This window comes from Hetaerina americana, unplaced genomic scaffold (assembly GCF_022747635.1).
Source record: "Hetaerina americana unplaced genomic scaffold, ioHetAmer1.1.p SCAF_4, whole genome shotgun sequence".
Lineage (NCBI taxonomy): Eukaryota > Metazoa > Arthropoda > Insecta > Odonata > Calopterygidae > Hetaerina > Hetaerina americana.
The window spans coordinates 23405679-23426834 of record NW_027286985.1 but is presented as its reverse complement, the minus strand read 5'-3'; the positions used below and the strand labels follow the sequence as shown (position 1 = coordinate 23426834).

The 21156-nt window shown below is 37.0% G+C and overlaps 1 protein-coding gene across 1 annotated transcript in view; it reads left to right on the top strand.

Moving 5' to 3' along the window:
* LOC139692104 (uncharacterized) overlaps positions 1-21156 on the top strand; it is a 57227-nt gene continuing 36071 nt past the window's right edge. Inside the window, exon 1 of the mRNA XM_071590139.1 lies at positions 1-161. Within this exon, the coding sequence (XP_071446240.1) occupies positions 1-161 (161 nt within the window). The remainder of the gene's footprint in view (positions 162-21156) is intronic.

Here is a 21156-nt window from a genome sequence, read left to right as displayed (position 1 = left end):
ATGCACCAGGGCCTGGAAGAGGAGGAGACGACGGGCCTCTCCAGACAGGGCCGCCAGAGTGGTCTCCGGGTTGGTGGGTGCTACCGCCCCTGCCGATTAGGTCTCCCGCCCCGAATCTGCCACTATCAGTTCGAGCTGGAGAATTACGTCACTATGGGAGAGTGAGTAGTGTGCCATCGCCCCCGGGGGACCATCGTCCCGTCCCCCTCCGCTTTCCTCCAGTACCCAACCCCTTCCCTCAGCCAAAATCCCTCGCTCAAATGTGCAGCGCGAACGGATAAAAAAGGCCAGTTGTTTTTACGGCCCTCATCCGGCCGCTATTTTACTCATTTTCTTAACGTTTCTCTTTTACTCAGCCCTGAAACAAATGGTTATGCTTATTGTAGCATATGTGACGAACCGGAGCTACTAATCAGACTATCGGGCGTCACGGGGGTGAAACGTGTCATAGCCCTTCAGTGCCCTGGAAATACTTGTTAGTTTTTACCCCATCTTGTTAGTTTTTACCCCAACTTGCTAGTTTTTCTTTGTTTAATTAATAAAAATGACCATGATGTGCGAGAATAGTTTCGGTTGCCGGCAATTTTTGAGGCGCTTGAAAAGATTTTTCCCAGTCGCATATGTGTGCCGAATCAGGACAGTGAGATATTCGGTGTCTGGAGATAAAGGGAGTTTTAATTTGAGTAGAAGATACGGGCAAAAAGAGGTGGAGGGTAAAGAGAAATATTAGAGTGAAAGTGTCAAAAGTAACAAATATATATATATACTCAACTAGTACGGATAAATTTCGATTAATGTACCAAATTGCATGCATGCCCAATTTTTTTATACCACTCGTTGATGACCTAATAAGTTGCTAGAGCTAGAAAATTAGCAATAATAGACTTCAATTTTCTAGTTATCATAACGCTGTATTTTAATGGTAAGAAAATTCAATCATTTTATCGTTAAAGCTTGTTTGTGCTTATGATAATATTAACTAATTATTTCTTCAAAGATTTGAAAGGTCTTGAGATGATCGTTTGTAATGGATCAAAATGGCCAAGGAAGTTCTTAATATGGTCTTTTCTCACAAATTATTATTAATTAACTTTTCTCCAATTCAAAAAACGATATCGAATGAAATATTTGGAGTCCATTAGCCTATGGCACCGAATCACTTAGTGGTCACTGTTTTCATATGTGTACGTTTGGAGAGGGCACAAGTGGTTGATGCTTTTAAGGCTGCCTATTGACCTCACCGGAATACTCCCAAGGATTAAATGAGAAAATACTTAAAGGTTTACCATCCAAGGGCGATCATAATACTTCCTGCCGAGCAGGAAGTATTGAATTAACGGATACTGATATTTTATCGCATTTAAGAAATTTTCTATTTTTAGACCTTACAGTACCAAGAATTCTCAATTACTTTCGAGTTATGAATGGACAAACTTTTTCGTTTATGAAATATAGTGATACTCTTTTAAATATTTCACTCTGAATAAAACTCGCAAATATCCTCTTTAAAGAGTACATTCACACAAAACCTTCCAATGAAACTTCCTCCTTCCAAACCTAACCCTTTTATTTTTTAAGACCCTCAGAGCAATTTCCCACTTGGTGCGATCCCTTGCTTGGAAAACCTTCTTGTTTCTTGACACCTGAACTGTTCTTCTTGAGGATTACCTCTACTTTCTCCCGTTATCTTCCTTCAGATGCACTTTCTGGACTTTTTTAACTTCATAGGTACTAAACTGAATTGAATTTCAGTTTTCAAAGTCAGTAGTTTTCGGTCTGAAGTTCTAACTTGGCCCGAATCCGCGGTGGCTAACACGTCTCATATTATTTGTACTTCCTTCGATATTCGTCTTCCATATTCCACATATTCGACTTTATTGTCCAACTAGCCACGGAAAAGTTATTTTCCTTCGTTTGTCCCATCGCGACGGTCTCCGGATTTTACCTGGGATGAGCGTGTTAATGATACATAATGACCGAGACCTGAGCGTGCTCTGAATGATTGGGGACGCGGCAGTATTCCCCATGTTTCTTTCGATGGGTAGCGCACCGACCTGCTGCAAAGTTTGCGTGTTTGAAATTCTTCCTGATCATGCGCGTTCCTCGGTGCTTAAAGTTCGGCCTCGAGGAAATTTTACAAGTTTAAGATTATGTGGACCATAAAATGCGTCGGTGAGGAAAGAAAGGATACACCTGAATTGAATGCGAGAGAAATTAAGAAAAAATTTAATGGTGGGGACTCAACTTGTACTCTCTAATTCATTAACGTTTGAGGACTTCACTAGATGAGACTAAAAAATTATTCTTAGGTTAAAACTAGAAAATTTCTCTCGTTGAACGAGAAGTATCTCTGACATGAACATGCGCTGGCATAATCATTAGTAGACTATAAGGAGTGTGGTTTCATCTAATTGGATTTTTTTCAAACACAGAATGGAATAATTCAATGTTCAAAGGTGATTTATATTGAAAACTCATCTCGTGCTCTCTAAATAACGTCTGCATAAATCAGCCATACGACATTGCCATCCTTATTAACTGGATGGGAAGCACTTGATCCCGCTAGGGTCCCCACAAGAGCTACAGAGCGGATGTGCTCTTTAAGGCTCGCTAAGCATATTTTCCGTACATTTCCTCGCAGAGTTATGGATTAATTAGGGCGAAGTGCATGTTAAAAAAGAGAGAAGAGAAACGGAGTTTATCTAGCGTCAGCATATGCCGCCGTTAAGGGAAGGCCAGAGCGGTGAGGGACATCGACCCCTTTCCCCCATAGATCGTCTGTATTCTTTTTTATTTCAGGTGGATTGGCGTATAATATTTTTCCCGGTTCTTAAAAAATACCAAGATTTAAGACTTCCAAGTAGATATAGATCAAGGGAAAAAACCTTACTCGTATGGTGGACTAATGAGTCTGGTAGCCTTACTCGAAAAAAACGAAGATATTCTTGAGTGTATGTGTGCAGTTAGACAACATATAAGTATATATATATATATATATATATATATATATATATATATATACATATACATATATACAAGTATGTATATCTACGAGCTACTCGTATACTACAAGCTCAAAATTTTTCATGCAACGTTTTTCTGCTACGCTCAATATTGTCAAGAACTGGAAGAACAGCAATTAAATTTTTCATATAATTAAAAGTTTCCACTTCGCAGATAATAGGCTCATTTTTGTAAACATCTAGTATCAGATTCGACTCCTGATCATTAACATTAGCTTTCCGTAGAAAATATTGTTCAATCCACTTTTATTGCTTCCATATTTTATTTCATTTGCCTAATTAAATTGTAAATAATTGTCATACAAACTCGAGAGAAGTGACTTAATGCAGGAATTTGAATGATTTTTATCACCGATCTTTTTTCGAATTTAAAAGGTGAAAACTTTCAGAAAATTTCAGAGGATTTTCTGAAAGTTGTGAATTTTTATGAAATTCTACGATATGCTTTTAGAAAAACTATCCTTTAGCAACCAAAGCCATTGTTAAAGAATATACGAGGGAAAACCCCCTGAAGGTATTTATGGAAAAATAAATAATGGTTAATTAATTTACCCACTTCTTTCTGTATTCATCGATTGTATCCCCATGCCGACTATCGCTATGATATTTCGTTTTTATTTCAAGTAAGGTTCTATTTAGCATTATAAATAATTAATTTTTTTCTCTATCTTGAGTTGCGGCGGAGTGAGCAAAGGAAGGGAGGTAGTCAGGAGCAAAACTTCGTTGTACGCATATATCCTAAGCAAGCACACCAAATGGTTCCTTCATTTTATCCAATTAATAAATGTAAATATAATGTATATTTATATGGTTTTCGTGGTTCCTAAATATTATTGCCATAAATATACATATAACAACAGGGTTTAGGCACTATATAAAATCTTCTTGAAAAGAGGACTATTTGTACTTTTAACTCTAAGTTATGAGTAACGCTTTACTTCGTATTTGCATACAAAGGCGAGAAAATATCCCTTTTTCGAATAAATGAAGCTATTTTAAAAGGATCTGTGAAGAATCTTGGAAAAAGAGGACCCGAAACTTTCAAATCTCTCTTCTTTTATGATCCAAATGCTTTTATAATTGATTTAACTTTAATCAGAAATTTGAACTTTTATCAGTTTTGAAACAGATAATCTAAATTACGCAAAGTAGGGATCACACATGGTTTTTAATGAGCCAATACGCATACATTGTGTGCACTTGACCAGTAGATCATGGAAAAAGTGGCCACCAACATGAGATGATCTGACTTGTCGAAATCGTTTAAATTTCTGTACTACCAAAACTTCAAGTCAATGATGATTTTTATCAATGATAATAACACGAGGGGAAAATAATTTATCCAATCCTTTCACGCAATTAAAATTTGAAAAATTAAACGGCTATTTTTTATGGAAACTTTCACAAAGGATATATAATGAAGGACTCAACTAGTGCCTGATTATGTCTACCAAAGAGAATAATAGCCAAACGTCATGTCCAGATAGTACTCCGAGGGAAGAGTTATTTCATTCCAAATAACATGGTTTGAATTATGTATCTGATATTAAATACGTGAAAAGGAGGTACTGAGCTTTTTACCATCTTTTTAGGACTGACTATATTGAATAATATTTCCGTAAGCCGTAGAGGATTTCAAATACGTAATCAAGGAAATTGTTCGATTTACTTGTAAGAGCTGTCGGAGATGGAATCTCGGATATCCTTTTGCTCGAAGAGATTCGATGGTTCATTGAATGTAATTAGATCAGAATTTTTAAATATATAGTTCCGTTTTAAGCGTCATTGGAAAACTTTGTCCTTTAGTCAAGGATCAAATCAACCAAACAAACTTGACTTTCGCCTGTCAACTTTCTTCGGTAACTGGATCATCGGAACAAGAAAATTTGTCTTACAAACTCAAACTACTGATCGGGAAGAAGTCAATGACCACACACATAAGGTAGTAAATATTTTTACAAGTGAAAAAATTGTGGTAAATACGAACTCGGATTTTAATTATTTTGTAATTCGAAATATCGGTTTACTATCTTAGGTTTAAATTCATAGGCACTGCTCCTATCTTTAAGACTAACTCAGAGTTAATTATAAATATGCTTCAACACAGATAACATATTGAAGAACATCTTTTGTCATGTTACTTAAGTTGATTCTTCCATCTTTTGCTCGCAAATTATGTTTTCTTAAAATTATTGATTGTTTCTCTGTTTATTTTCACGCAATTAATATAAAAAGAATAATTGTTTCGGAATATATAACAATTTAAATCACCACTCATGGTATGTTACATTCAAATACTAGGATAAAGTTAAGAGAATTTAATTCTGCATAGATAATGTGTAAAAAAATTTGGTTTGGTATGCATATTAACTATAAACATCAAATTTTACAAAATTGGGAAAATAAAATTGACTGATACAAGTGACTCAAATTTTGTTTCCAGATGGAAATTGAGCATTTATGGTCACTTTTCATCATATATCTACCCGTTGTATCTCTATTAAAATTATATACTCATCCCTCCCTACGTTGATCTATTTTACGAGTGCCAAGGGTCGAATGTTAAATGTCCATCGACTCATTACACTTCACACCAGTGGAAAAGAAAAGGTGTTCATAAAATGCATGTTCATTCAATTACATGGTCATAGAAAACTTGGACGTTATCATTCCCTAATGAGGTCAAACATTAGTCTATGATAATACATTATCATTCAGTGTTTAACGCCTCTTCAGTCCTTATTTTGCCAATCCATCTTATTCCTTTCAATCTCCTCCACAGTCATATCTCAAAAAATATATTATAAAAATTATGTTATAATGGATGACCATTTTGGGGCTGAGTTAATACTAGAACAAGGAAAATTTTGTTATATTAACTCAATTTTTAATTAAAGAATTCTTAGGGTATAAATAGCATTCTTGAAGAACTACTCAAGTATTTAGGAAAACGAGGAAAGTGGATTTTTTGGGCTTATTTGAAGCATTAATGGTGGACAAACTGGCGGAAGATTTTATCAGACCAGAATCGATAAAGGGAAAAACAGCGGTATGTGAGGACTATGGGGTTACAAATTTGATTTTGGGTGGTAATGATATTACTTAGGATCATTAAGAAAATGATCGAGAAAAGACCACATTAGTACTTAGTGGAAGATTAGTTTGGATTTAGAAAGGTGATAGGTACGCGAGATGTCATAGCAATAATAAGATCATCAGCGGATAGGAACATCGAGTATAACTAGGATGCATTTGTGTACTGAATGTATTTCAAAATGGCATTAAATAGAGCAAACTAGGCGAAACCAATGAATGTTTTGCAGAAGATAAGTGTAGACTGCAGGAATTGACGAGATCCGCAGTCTGAACGTCTCATACTGTTCAACTGCGGATAGCCAATGGAGAGTCGGAATGTGCAGCTCTAGTCAAAGTAGTAAGATATGTCCATTATCACCTGTTCGTTACGATGTATATGCCGAGGGAATTAAAGGGACGTGGGAAGGACTGGATGCAGTAGTTAAAGTAGGTAGGTAACTGAAATCAGATATGTGGATCGCCAGACGTTAGGTAGCCTATCGACCAAAGGGTTCCCATCATTACTCAGCGCATTGAAGAACCAGTGTGATAGATGAGGGATGAGAATTTGTCATAAAAAATGAGGCTTAGAAGTTAACTAAGAAGGAGAACGGCTCAGATAAACATTAAATGTAAGTAATATGTAGAAAATTTCACCTATTTAGGAAGTGTTTTAGAAGAATATGGGCAAAACAGTAAGGGCTTTAAAAGAATTTTGTTTGGTAAAAAAGGATTTATCATGAGATGAGAGCTGATGACAGGTACTCATGGTGAGTTTGTAAATAAAAGAAAATAAGCATAGATTGAAGTCCTTTGGTATTTGTGAAGTGTAGAGTGGAATACAAAAAGAAATAAAATGGGCGGAAAGAATAAAAAAGATGAAGTACTTGGCATAATGGAGGAAGATAGAAGTTTTTTGAGAAAACTTCTCTGGCAGGACAAGTGCATAAAGGAGATAATGAGAGGCAATTGGCCGCTGAAGATGGTAATAGAGAGGAGAATACTGGAAAATCATGGAAGACGGGGAATTTAATAGCCATTTGGGATGGAATTAAGAGAGGTTGGAAGTATGCAGAGAGAAATATCGTAGTATTTAATACATCGAATATGGTTTAAAGATATTTTGTGTCATGTTAGTTAGGCCTTCAGTTGTTAGTCAGGCCTGGAGTTCAGTAGGTTGTGATGTCTCGGTCCATGAAAAACCTACCCTATCCAGGTAGACTTCTGTCAATAATAAATTAAATGTATTGAAATTGGAAGAAAAAATGTCTATTATCGCTATGTGCACCTTCGCTCATTGTGGCTACACTTCCGCGTCTCAATCCGTATCTCGTTCTTGCATCAGCCTGTTTTCTGTTGCGCGAAAATTCATGCGAAGGGGGGCATCGATCATTATCCTACTCCTCACCCGGATCGATCCAGTCGTCCAGACCAGCGATAGTGGAATTAGTGAGGAGGAAACGCGGAGCGGGGTTGCGACAGCCCCGAGTCGTTGCCATTGCGCCCGGACCAAATACCTGTTCGCAATCCTCGCAATTCAATTGCCGGTTCCGTTCCCAGCCCTGGGTACCCACCACCATTACGGGCAAAAATCCTCCGCCATTTTTGTATTTTTTGAAAATGGAAAGACCTGAACATGGCCCCCCGCGGTTACATTAAGTATTCGGGGTGAGAATAAAACCCTCGATCCACATTTTCGTCCCCGTCTCGTTTGGTGTGGCCGAATCTCAGGGCACGCGCACGTAGGCCAGAGTGTGCCCGGCCGATCCAGAAATTCAGCTCTTGACGAAATTCTTCGTTCGGGGAATAGACCCCCCTCTGTCCCCCCGCCCTCCTTCCCACCACCATACCACTCCTCGAACTCCCGTGCCCCCTTCTCTCTCAAAGCCTTCCGTCCGTTCCTGTCCCTCGGCCGTCCCACTCTCGGCTACTCACCACCTTTGCATTGGCCGCCCGTCTCATACGCGAACAACTTCCTCCCTCTTTCTCCCTTCCTCCCTCTCTCTTTCCATTTTTCTCTCTCCGCCTCACAAATATTATGATTCGGGTGAACCACTAATTAACGAACGGCAAGAGCGTTTTCACCGCGAAAAAAAATTATTTCTTTTCGCCGCGAATTATATAATGGGAAAGGGGATCGGATCGAACATGGCGGGTAATAATTTCTCGGCTTCCCCGCTAAGATATTCCGGTTCAAATTCCGGAATTGGCGCATTTTTGTCGTTTTTGTTTCTTTTTTTTAACTTCCCGAAAAGGAATTAGTCTTTAAATCAAGAAATGGACATTATTTTATTTTATTCTAGTTTGACAATATATGAGTTTTCCTAACTCTGCCAGAAATACGTATGACCGAATGACCGTACCAGACTGAATTTTGTTATGTTTTCATATTGTTTATATATATCTTGTTTATATATCTACTTGTACTCTAAAAATACGGAAATAAAAACCTTTAAAACTGAAACTGAAAACCAGACTGAATAATCCAAAAACATCAAGTATTTTGTATTTTTATCCCTGACGGTCTTTTAATTCATTTTTCTTGAAATATCAATAATTCAATATAATCAACAAAGAGGCATTATTTTTTACATTGATTATCATCAACTACTACGCTACGACATTTTTTTACGTTTGCTCTCAATTCGAATCTTCCATTTGCTGGTTTTTTTGTGTTTGTACTAATTCTGTTTATTCTATTTATGTATCATATTTTGGATCTTGTCCTGAAAATATCCATCGTTTAATTTTTTTCGTTGTCTCTCAATTTTCGTTCATAAATCTATTGTGCCTCAAAATATCCACTTCAATTTTCTCCCTTACCCTTTTCACTGTTTACCATCGGGCTCATTAAATATTTCCTTCGGCTACTTGGTCCAACCATGTGTCCTATTCCATTCCTTTATCATTGACGTATGTCTCCTCCTATCTGTTAATGTCACTGACATTATTATGCATAAATATAGATTTATATTAGTTGTAGATTCTTCATCTGTTTTCTAGATTCCATTCATATTTTTTTGTTCTTAGAAGCTATTTCTTCTTTTGGGAAGTTCTTCTTTCATTGTCATTTTCTGTCACCAAGTGTTAGGTGGTAGTTTAAGGACAATAATTTCCTAATACGAGTAAAAATGTCATCCACTCCTTGCTTTTAAGATCGAGATCGTTTTTTATATCTGATGTCTGCAGTAATTTTGCTGTCGACCATTTTTATAGGTTCTCCTTCTTTAATTCTAACTTTTTCCTCATTATTTCTCAGCCAACAAGTGTTACTTTAGATCATCTAATATTTTTGGAATTACAGCTATTATCATCTGATGTTTTCTCCTCCCCGCCTGCGCATGCATGCCTATCATTTCATTAATCGCTTTCTCGGTGAAAGCGCATCCTTTTTAGCTCCATTATTTCTTCAACATCGATCATCCATTTATCATTTATCAAAATATCCATGAGAACATGTAGATCAGCGTTAGGTCTAATGAGTGTGATCACTATTACCTGAATTTCGCAACCATCTTCGCGAACATCAACCAGCAAGGCTAACGGTCACTCGCAAACTGTACAAACATCAATTAATGGAAGGAAAATAGTATCAAATGGAGATGAATTGAGTAGAGGAGTAGAACAACCTGATATTTCTTTAAGAACAAACGTGTATCATGATAACTTTCTTTGTAATGAGTAATTTCGGTTGTACTTCTTAAATTTGCATAATATGAACTCGGCATCTCCCGCACGATCACCATTTGCCGTTGAACCTTGAACTGCTTACTTAACGTTAATCTCACTCGTCGATGTGCTCAAAAGGCCTAAACATGTATGCTCTAATGCTTGGTAACACAGTAGTACTTTTTCTGCTTATTAATTTGAGCTAGATTTTCAAACATCCGAAGACCCGAACCCCCGATCTCATTCCCACGATCATTCTTTCTCAGTCGATGTTATCGAACGTCTTCTCGAATCGGGTTATGCGACAGTTATCAATTTTTTGTTGCTACGTTAATATTTTTCCATTCTTATCTTTAAGAATAACCCTAAGGACTTCTATAGCTCCACCGTTTTATTCCTAATTCGAAATTATTCTAAGTCCACAGAGAAATGGAACGTAAAAAGCCTACTTCCTAGGTTTTACGTTTCATTTCTCTATGGAAGACTCCTATCAAGGTCGAGATGAATGTGTTCCAAGGTTGATTGTGTGAAAACATTTGCGTTTCTCTGCTTTCTTATTTTTGGACATAAGTATTAGTACTTTCTTCTGGATATTATTTCTGGATCTTCTGATTTTATTTCCCCTTGTGTATATTCTCTAAGTAATCATTATAACTTCGCTAAAACTTTCTCTACTACAATTTTATTAACTCTGAATTGATATCATTAATTATTCGAACTTTGAATTAATTTTTTGGCATTAAATTAATTTTCCCTCGAATTCTTTATTTCGACATTTAACTCTGCTTTCGTCTTCTGTGCTGTCCCTATTTCGAGTGTATTCCACTAAAATAGTGTGAATGAGGTTATTTAAAATTGCGCTACCATTGAAACTAGGTGCTCTTTCCACCTCTTCAGTGTATGATCAATTTTTGATTTTCTCATCCTTGAAAGCATTATATTCTTTAAATTAATTTATCACTGCTATACATGCTTCTGTAGTCTTGCCTTGAGAGAGGGCGTTTTGAATTTCCTCACAAAAATCGTCCATCGATTCTTTCCTGATTTTTCTTGCCTTTCGACTAACCTTATTGCGTATGCTCCCTCCCACTACTTACTTACTCACTTTCTTACTTACTTAATCCCACTTAAATCTTGAGTCCTTATATTCTCTCCTCCTATCCATAAACTCTAAGCCACCTTCTAGGGCTTCTGTCTCGAAGACTTCATCCCTACGGATTACTTCCTCTGCGGCTTCTTTAATTCTATTTTATTCTCTGGACTTTTAATGATCTAATAGCTTTCCCCTACTGATCCGACATCATCTGATTTCCAATTCCTATTTTCAATACCATTTCAACGTAGTGCTAATATTAGTTTAATTTTATTTATGCCATAAATCATAGCCACCGAAATATTTTTTGAGCTAAAATTGTTCTTCTTTATCATAGTGTTTTATTTTGCGAAACCATTTCTGTCTTTGTCATAATTATATACCTGGCGTATGATTGATTTTTAAAAGCTCCGTGCTTGTCGGAATTTCATCCACGTCCCATCATGTTTCAAGCGGCTTCGTCGGCGTTTTATTTGGTGTCTTCCGCTCAAAATCCGAAACCGTTGTTCAAGTGACATGGACCTTAGCGGAAGAAATCCTGTAAGACACTGTTTTTCAACGCCATCACACCACGGAAGTCTTCACGGGAAAGTCTTGGGGTTAATATATTTTAGGTTTATCGCCGTTAAATCTGCCTGCATTTGATGACAAGTATTTCCGGAAATTTCCCTTGGTTGATGCTATTAAACGACTTTTTGATTGGCTCAACCAAAGTTTTTTTTTCGGTACACTAGAAATTCGTGTTGGGAGTGCGTCTCAAGGAATTTTCCACGAGTGCTTCAACCTGTGGCGAACTCCCCGATGCCTTTTGTCATAAGTAGAATGCTACGCACAGGTTCTCTCTCTTCCTCTCCATCCCCATCCTGCATTCTTTACCCAGGAAGTTCAGAATGTACCTCCACGAAGAGCTATTGTTTTAAGGAGCTCCGACTTGTCGCTCGTTATTTTTCCGCATTATTTAATTATTTGATTTCCCCCCTTAAACGTATCGATTGATTGCATTAGGAATCGCTTCCTTCGTTTATGTGTACAATCATTAGGAGCAATTAAATATGTGTTCAACTTTCTAACGTTCGGCGTAGGAATGCATTGTGCGCGGAAGTTGCTCCACTGGAGCGTTCATCAGTCGACTTAAATTCTTGCTTCTTTTATGGATCGCGATTGCGAGAACGCATGCTAAACTGGCTCGAATCCGGACGTGACTGCCTAATAGCGAAATATTCTTTCCCTCTCTCTTTCAGAGTAGATTTTACGATGCTGCCTGGATAAAATTATTATTTGTTTGTTTAGGTCGTAAATTTAGCTAACTCTTTTGTGCTCTGTCTTCGACTTTCGGTTGCTTGTTTCTGGTAGATTTAAGAGTATTTATACCTCGTCTTTGATAAGCCGGTGGCCCAACACCCGCAGGACTGTTCCCTCTAAAATATCTACCCGCGCGATTCTGTTGCTGGATGCAACCTTAGCCACAATAGAAAAGAAATTGGCGAAATTGTTCGACGTTATCACAGTTGCGCGCTGGCAAAACATGGACAAATTGATTTCAATAACTCTGTGAATCAATCAATTTATATGGGACATTTCACAACCCTTGAGTGATGCATGGCTGTTACTGGAAGGGAATTAGTATTAGGAAGAAAGATTATTTGTATTTGTAGTGGATCCAAGTTTAAAATGAAAAGTAAAAATCTCAACGATGAATTAAATTATATAAATACACTCATAGGTGAATCTGAAGCAGTCTGCTCTCATAAATACAATAAGGAATGACAAATAAAAGTGATTTTGAAAGTACTGGAGGAGAGGGGACGAAGACTCCATAGATGCATTTCCACCTCGGAAATGATGTTAAAATGATTAGGAAACAGTTTTCGATTATTTTTCAAATCATCTAAGCATCAGGGTAGTTATAATTGTAAGGACGTGAACTAAAGGAGGAGCCGGAGAGATTAGTGAATATCGGTCAGTAATTGAAAAATTTTAAACGGAATATTGGTTAGTAGGGGAAGTTATATTTAGTCTACAATAATTAGGTATTTTACACCAAAAATAATAATTTTCATCCTCTTAAGTACTGGATTTGTTAACTTTGGAGTAATTAATCTAAAATTAGGAGCAGAACCAAATATCCTTTACCGAGAGTTATAATGTCTTCCGAAAACACCAAAAATTCCAAACCATTAAATCCATATTTTAAGTCTAATCACATCATTGGATATCCTAGTTGTATTCAGAATGCGTATGGAATATGTGTATAAGTAGGTAAATAATTATGTTAAATTATGGCTCGATGGATATCTAACAAATATTCATTAAGTAGTCATTCATTCTGCGGGACACAGCTACATTGGATTTTATCGTTATTGAATCCTAGAGTCATGTAGGGATAGAAACGAACTGATCTGTTTTCTAATTGTTAATAATAATGACAGCATGACATTCCCGCATTCAGATTTAAAATTTATTTTATTTTGATATGCATTTCGGGTTTGTAAAAGGAGAGATACGCATCATACGCAGAGAAAATTACTGGGAAGTCATCAATGGGTGGAGTAGGGTGGAAGTATTTGGGGATATAACTGGCGCATGATAAAGATTTAGTTAACCGAGAAATTAGAGCCGTTATTGACGCAAATCCATGATCACATATGGAACTGGTATTATTGGACGTATTTCAAAGTATATAATATGAAAATAAACAAAAGGAATACTAAGTAATGAGACGATCAAGAGGAAGGAATCTTAAGAAAAACATTAAATTAGTAGGTAATACATTTGAGCGCTCGAAATAATTCACGTGTTTGTTCTGACTTTGAACAAAAATGGACGGATTGTAATAAAATTAAGAGTATAATTGCGTTGGAATAATAATCATTTATGAAGACCTAAGAATTAATGGCTGGGTTTTTTTAAAAGCTGTAAAGGGAATTCTAACGTTGATCGTAAAGTTTATTGATTTTACTGATGCCCTTCTTTCTCCTCTACTCAAAACCAGCTCTCTTATTCCCTCTTGCCTCTTTTATCTTCCATTTATCTTTATTTGGTTCTTTTATTCGTTACCTGGTGTTCCTTGTGGAGTTCTTTTCACTTCCTATTCTATTACAATGTTCCTAACGAACACAAAGTTTTGTTTCGAGGTGGTTCCAATTTGTGTGACTCTTTTTCCATATTCTACTTAATATTGCAATTTCCTCTTCCAAATCTCTCTAGACTTCCCCTTCCCTCACTCTGTCTGCCCGTTTGACTCTGAGCATTGGCTCCCATCTTTGGGTTTCGCTGGTTTCTATTCTCCTTTGGTGTGGTTTGACAATGTCTCTGATCGACACTTCGTACGAATTTTTTCACTTTCTGATTACTTGTTTCCAATCGTATCTTCTTTGACACTAATAGTTGGATCTTCGTGACAACTTCCTACCAATATTGAGCTATACTATCTCTTATGACCTATGTTTTCTTCGATCTATTATAGCTGCTTTCGAGGTCGGTAATCTTGAAGTGTTCAGTTGGTAATGTTTAGTAGTTCCTCCAGGTGTTTTCTATTCTGTGCTGTTATTCAGTTTTAATTTGTGAAGTAATGCAAGCTATTTTCCCACTCACCTTAATTCCTTTTATCACTATTTCTCGCGTTTTTTGCCTCTTCAAAGTACAATGCAGATACATAATTAATATTGAGAGTGTGCATATTTTCCATACTTCTCCACTAATTTTCTTAAACTTATAATTTAATCATCTTCCTCTTGCATTGTGGCGATCTGATTCTTGTACGGTCGAGACGATTCATCAGTCGTAATTCGTTCCTAAATATATACACTAATGGACTACTTCATTCCGCTTGACACTGCCATTGGTCTTCCACGAGCGTGTAATTTCCCAAGTCCACGAACTCAGCAAGCAATGGCGTGTTGACTTGTATCGTACTTCAATCAGTATCCTTGGGATGAATTCAGAATTCAAAAGTGCTTTCTTGGTCATCTTCAATTTTTTCTTCTAATGTTTGGTTAATTTATTGCTTAAGAGCTCCAGACGCACTAGATGCTTGTGAAACCATTCTCAAGCCCAAATTTGGTTGATATTTTTCCTCTGAGTCGCAATCATCATGCTCTTCCCGAAATCCTTTAATTTATCTCTTCTATCTTCGAAAATCAGCGAAGACTTTGTTCATGAAAGCGTCAAGTGCCGCAGAAACTCTATATTATGGGTAAAGTGGGAGGACATGGATTGTAAAGTTTCGAGAAACGAGACAGAGAAAAAATGAATAAAATAAAGGAGACAGGAAACGAAGTTTTAGAAAGGGGGAGAAAGTGTAGTGCGGAGAAAGAAATTTCTTGGGCTGAAGGAAGTGATGACCGAGAATTTAAGGTGAGAAGAAATAATAAGCGAATACCAATATGGATCTAATACTCTATTCTTCTAACAATATGAGTGTCTTGCGATGGAAGAGAGTGGAAGAAAGCCGAAACGTTGTAAGACGATTTGAGTTTCGGAGGATTTTGGCTGGAGCGATGTGAAAAGGCAGAGATCGTTGATATGATGATCGGAGGGAATGAAAACATTCGATATAAGGGTAAATGTTACGTGAGCAAGAAATAATGAAGGAAAGATTAGGTACTTTGAAAGACACAAAGAGACTATCGAGAACCTTCCTGCATACAATAGAAAACCGAAAATAAAAAATAATGTAGCCAGGAAAATATAACCTTAATATTTTTGAGGTTCCTATTTCTAAAGATTATTTTTATTAGAAATCAATAATAAACAGCCAAACTTTATTACCTGCTTCCTTTCTAAGGGTGTGCGGAATGAGTAAAAAATTTTATTTTTCTCATTTTGCCGTCAATAATTATCTCTTAGTTTATGATATCTCCCCGCTGGCTGAATTAAATTGTAATTTAAGTTTTTTAATTTAAAAATAACATTGTAAAACCATCGATCAAAGTGTCTTCTCTTCATTGTCTTCTGCTATCAACTAAGATTGGTTTGCTACATTTTTTTACTCCGTTCTTTTCATTTCTCGATGCCTTCGTACGTAATCATTTCTCAAATTCGCTTGATTTATTGCATTAGTGAACCTCCACTCTAGTTAATACCATCTATTCCTGCTCCCATGATCATCACCAGCAATATGTTATACCTAAATGGGAGGACAAAATGTTACGTTTCGTTTCGTTGCACCCGTTGTGTTTGTACAATCATATTTGAAGAATGGACTGAGCGATAGATGAAACTCATTTTTTCTCACAAAAAGTACACTCTCTCATGCGTGATCACAACATTATAAAGTATCTCGTACGAAAATTCATGCTTCTCAAAAATCAAATGTTGTCTAATGACAAAATTCCCAGTTATCCCAACGATCTGGCACCCCGTGCCTCGCGACCTTGTTGAGGTTCTCTGGGTGATATCTACGTAAATACAGATTATGGTCAAACTAACTTTGCCGATTTAAAAAAAAACAGTTCACTTTTGTAAACGACATCTCCATCTTTATTCCTCCTTAATGTTGCTGCAGAGAATTTTATATTTTTATAAAACTGCCCAGTAAAATAATGCTTCAGTTCAGGGGCTAAAGGAATATTTCCTAATTGATCATTTCCAAGCAAAAAGAGAAGAATTTCTACCCTAGGGGTAAGAGTATCATTATTTGTGATGTTTAATTTATTGCTATTATAATGTACAAATTTTAACAGAAAATGGAAAAAAGAAGTCCTCAATAATGCCGTGTTCTTGTTATCTCATTTGTGTTCAATACAATTAGGTACTTATTTCGGAAAAAAATTTAATACAGAATTAATGCTGGTTTACTTATATATTTTTTTGAGTTTTCCTACCTGCAGAATCATAATCACATTCACGTGAAAACACATTCTCACGCACACCAATGGGAATACGATTAAGGCATTTAGGAAGTACGAAACGTTTATTTCTGTTCCAAACATTAATTCTATTTTATTTATTTATTTAGCCTTAGTCCGAAAACAGCATTCTGGCCTTTACATCGGACTATTAACAAAGAATAACAATGGAGACGATTACAAACACCCAAGCCCTTGGTGGAAGAAACCCACCCAGGCGGGAATCGAACCCGCGACCCTCGCAGACGAGGACGTTACCCCGCCGCCACCGAGGCCGGCAAATTTTCATAAACAAAATACAACCGAAACTTTCAATTGTACATCAAATGCTATTATTCATGCTTTCACTGGAATGTTAGGAAACATTTTTCCATCTTTACAAGTAGCAAAATAATGCATATCCTACTCCTGCTTTTCATTTCTTCATCTCTTCTAATATTATTACTTTCATTTGGCTGGAATATTTTAACAATCAATGCAAATTCCCTTGATAATTCTTTCATACAAATGGTATCGCATAAGATATTTCCACCCCGGGGGTCAAACTTCGTTCCTCATGTTGCATCATTATTTGGTTAATTAAATAAAAATGGCTTAAATGGAAGAAGGGGCCATTAGGTCTCAATTTCGCCCAAATAATGTTCTCTATTTATCTATCTTTCTATCTAAAGTCCACTCCTGTAGAAATCTTGTGCGGAAAATTCGCCACTAAATGTCTGCGTAGGCATGTAAGTTGCAATACCCAAAATGGGTCCGTTCATAAAAATTCGGGTGCGTAAGAAAGAAGGGTTGCTTTTCCCCAGATAAAATGAAAACGAGGCTATGAACCGTAGCGATAAGAAAAATACACTGGAATTTCCGCAAAAGGGTAATGAACCTTGCTCCCTTTTATTAAACTGCGTTTTATGATTTCCTGAGATGTGATCAAAATTCACTTTTTATTCCTCCATCCGCGACCTTTTGTCCCAAAAAGGAGTTCAATTGCGCGAAATTTGCTGGTGAAGGTAACTAATCGCTTCATTTACATCTTTCCATCGTTTGCATTTGGAAATAATATACTTTTTACTTCCGTACTGCTCTGATTCATATGGCCTCTCAAGTTCATATTGTTTTATAAAAGTAAATAATAAATTAAATGCTTAATATATTTTACGAACTCCTGTAAAAATATATTCGTTGAAGTTTAGAGCTTTCACTGGAACTGAAACGATGCTGGACGAAGAAAACACCAAGCCTGGAACTGAATCATGCCTCCAAACCCCTGTTGTGGTCCTCCATCTTATGTAAGCGACATGCCTTTGATTGGAGTGTCGCCACTGATGGTCATAGAAGTGGTAACAACTTGACCTTAATTCAAATCACGTCTAGAATAACTGGCGTCGACATTTATTCTACCTTCAAAGCATTTCTGGTTTTCTCTCGTTAATTATCGAATACCAAATTTGCGTGAGCAGTTATGCCATCGGTTATACGTGCTATAATGGCTTTCCTAGCAAATGGTCATGAAGTTCAACTATGTGAGGAAGTGTTGACTTTTCTGGCTGATCAAATATAGGGTTTAGTTCCAGTTAGAGTCACTCCTAATAATGTAGGAAGAATTCAGTGAAGGGAGAAGGGTGCAGGAAGATTGAGCTTTGGAAAAATATATTCATCCAGTAAAAATACATGCATACTAGATCATGCAGTGGCCTTCGACCATGGGATATTTAATAAACACGTCATGAAGAAAGAGAATCTCTAATCATTTACAAAGTGGAGAAAGGACGAGCCACATTGCTGGGCCGTCCGTGTCGTAGGAAATTTTCGGAGAAAGTGACGAACTACATACAAGGTTTTACATAGATAAGATGTAGCGTCATGACATAGTCATTAGTAATGGATTTTCGATTAATGCTGGAAATCGAAAGGAGCACCCAAGCAAGAGGAAGAAAAAGATAAAATGGAGACTGAAATAAAAAAGTTTAAGAAACGTTTTTTTAACTGTGCTAAGGAAAATAAATATATCGGATCTTGTGTAAAAATGACAGGCTATAAATAAAAACACCATAAGAAAAATTAAAAAGGAGGTCCTTGATAAAACCATGAGAGGAGGGGAGAAGAAATGGTGGTGGAATAAAGAAGTGCAGAAGTTGATCGAACAATGCGTACAATATGTGCAACACTGTTACAGCACTTGCAGAGAGGCAAAGAAAAGATATTTACGTGTCTAACGGCACGATCGTTGGATGGGGAGACTTGGATGGGGATCGTTGGATGGGGAGAGTGAAGATGAAAGCTAAAATTGCTCTGGGAAGTGCGAAGGTAGTGGAAGTAGCTTACGAACAACTGAAAAGGAAGGATGAGGAGAGGCATTTTCGGTTGACAGCTAAAGCCCGAGACCACGCATCAAAGCATATTACGCGCATTAAAGAGGAGCATTAGGAATAGTGATCAAGAAAAGTTGACAAAAATGTGAAAATATTACTTAAAGGGACTATTAAATGAGGAAATTCAAGGGAAAGATTCGAGGATGGAGAGGCAAATGAGCAAATAATTAAAGGCATAGGTATGTATGAAGTGAATGCGCTGTCAGTGAAATGAAATAATGGAAGAAGATCGGATCAGGTACCGGCAGAGGGTTAGAAAAGTATGAGTGGGGATCGGATTGATGTGCTGTGGAATTTGATTGGGATACTAGGGGAGCAGAAAATTATGCCAGATGAGTGGAGAAAAAGTGTAATTGTGCAGCAATGCAAGGGAAGCGAGGAAAATTGAAGTAACTCTGTAGGAATAAGACGTATGTCACATACGATGAAAAGCTGAGAAAAATTGGTCGAAAGAAAGTTAACGGCAGGAGACGGAGTTTGCGAGGAAAAGTTTGGAATCATGCCAAGAAGAGGAAAGACGGATTCAATATTCGCTCGAAGGCAGTTGAAGGAAATGAATTTCAAGTAGTTTGAGGGTGATATTTCTGGTACAACCTCTTCTCGCCAGATTGAGAGAAGAGGGTGTACCGGAAAATAGAACGCCTACTGCATCGGGAGCACCGAAATGAAATGCGCAAATTCGATTAAATACTAAGGCGTTACCCTCACTCACGACCTCTCCTGGGCGAAACACATTCGAAGTATATGTGGACAAGCTAACAAAAAATTAGGATTATTGAGAAGAGCACTGGGTCAATGTGATGAAAAGGTCAAGGAGAAACGTTATCTTTCGGTGGTTAGGCCTCATTTAGAATATGCTGCATTAAATCAAGTATATGGGATCCACCCAAAGTTAGATTAATTTCAAAATTGAATCGCTTGCAGCTTAGAGGCGCTAAATTTTTATAACTTTGTTATGATAAAAGTAGCAACGTATTCAAAATATTAGAGGAGCTAGGTTTGGAGTCACTCACTCACGGAGCGAAATTTTAATTACTCGTACAGATTAAATCGCTTGCATAATTTGGAACGATGAGCAGTGATGTTGAAAATATATCATTGCCCTCATATTACTACGGTAGAAGAGATCATGTCAAAAAATTAGAAAGATAACAGATGCATTTAACGTGCCATTTTTTCCACGAACGATAAGGGATCACATACGAGTATATCAGTTCAGGGATCAGATATATACTATATTAATTCAAAATACGATTTTAAATTTCCTTTGAGGTTTTATTGATATAAATGACCAATAATTGAAACAATACATTTAATATTAAATCAATATGCTAACCAATAATGCTGAAAAAAGTCCTCCATGCTCATGTAAATCCTTAGTACCGAGTGGCAGTCTTCTTAATGCCACAAGCAAACAGCGTAACCAACTTATCCCGATGGATAACGCGCTCGCCGGCTGGTCCGTTGCAATTAAGGACCATTTGTTGAAATCTCGATAATAAAGCATCTAACCGTCTGAATAGGCCCTTCTTAAGTTTCTCTCCGTAATCTAATGATTACTGAACTCTCTGCCGGCGAGAGAACGGTTTGTGATGAACCCAGATACTCCACTACTACTAAAGTAAGGTGGTCTCTTTCGGGCTAATTATATGCTTATTCAGCGCTGCTTCACTTAAGATCTTATCGTATCATTGCAATAAGTCCTTTTTCGATTCTAGCTTCTTTCTTACCTCTCTTTATTTCGTCCTTATCTGATTATGTCTTCAGCATGCCATTTATCCCTCTGTTTTCGAAAACTCCATCTCAATACAAAACAATATGAATGGGAGTCTGACTTTTGTAGCATAGCATAATTCTCTCCCTTCTAATCCAATGGTCACGCGTTTGAACTCGGCTTCGTGTTTGGATGCTCTGTTGTTGCTTTTTCGGGAATCAAGATTAGTATATGAAATGACCCCTGAGAACTTTCTGACCTAATTACTGATTCCTTCTGACGGCCGTCAGTACCGACCACAAAGTTTCCTAGCATGATATCCAACAGCATAAATGGGCCCACACAATGGTTGTAATATTTTAGAAAA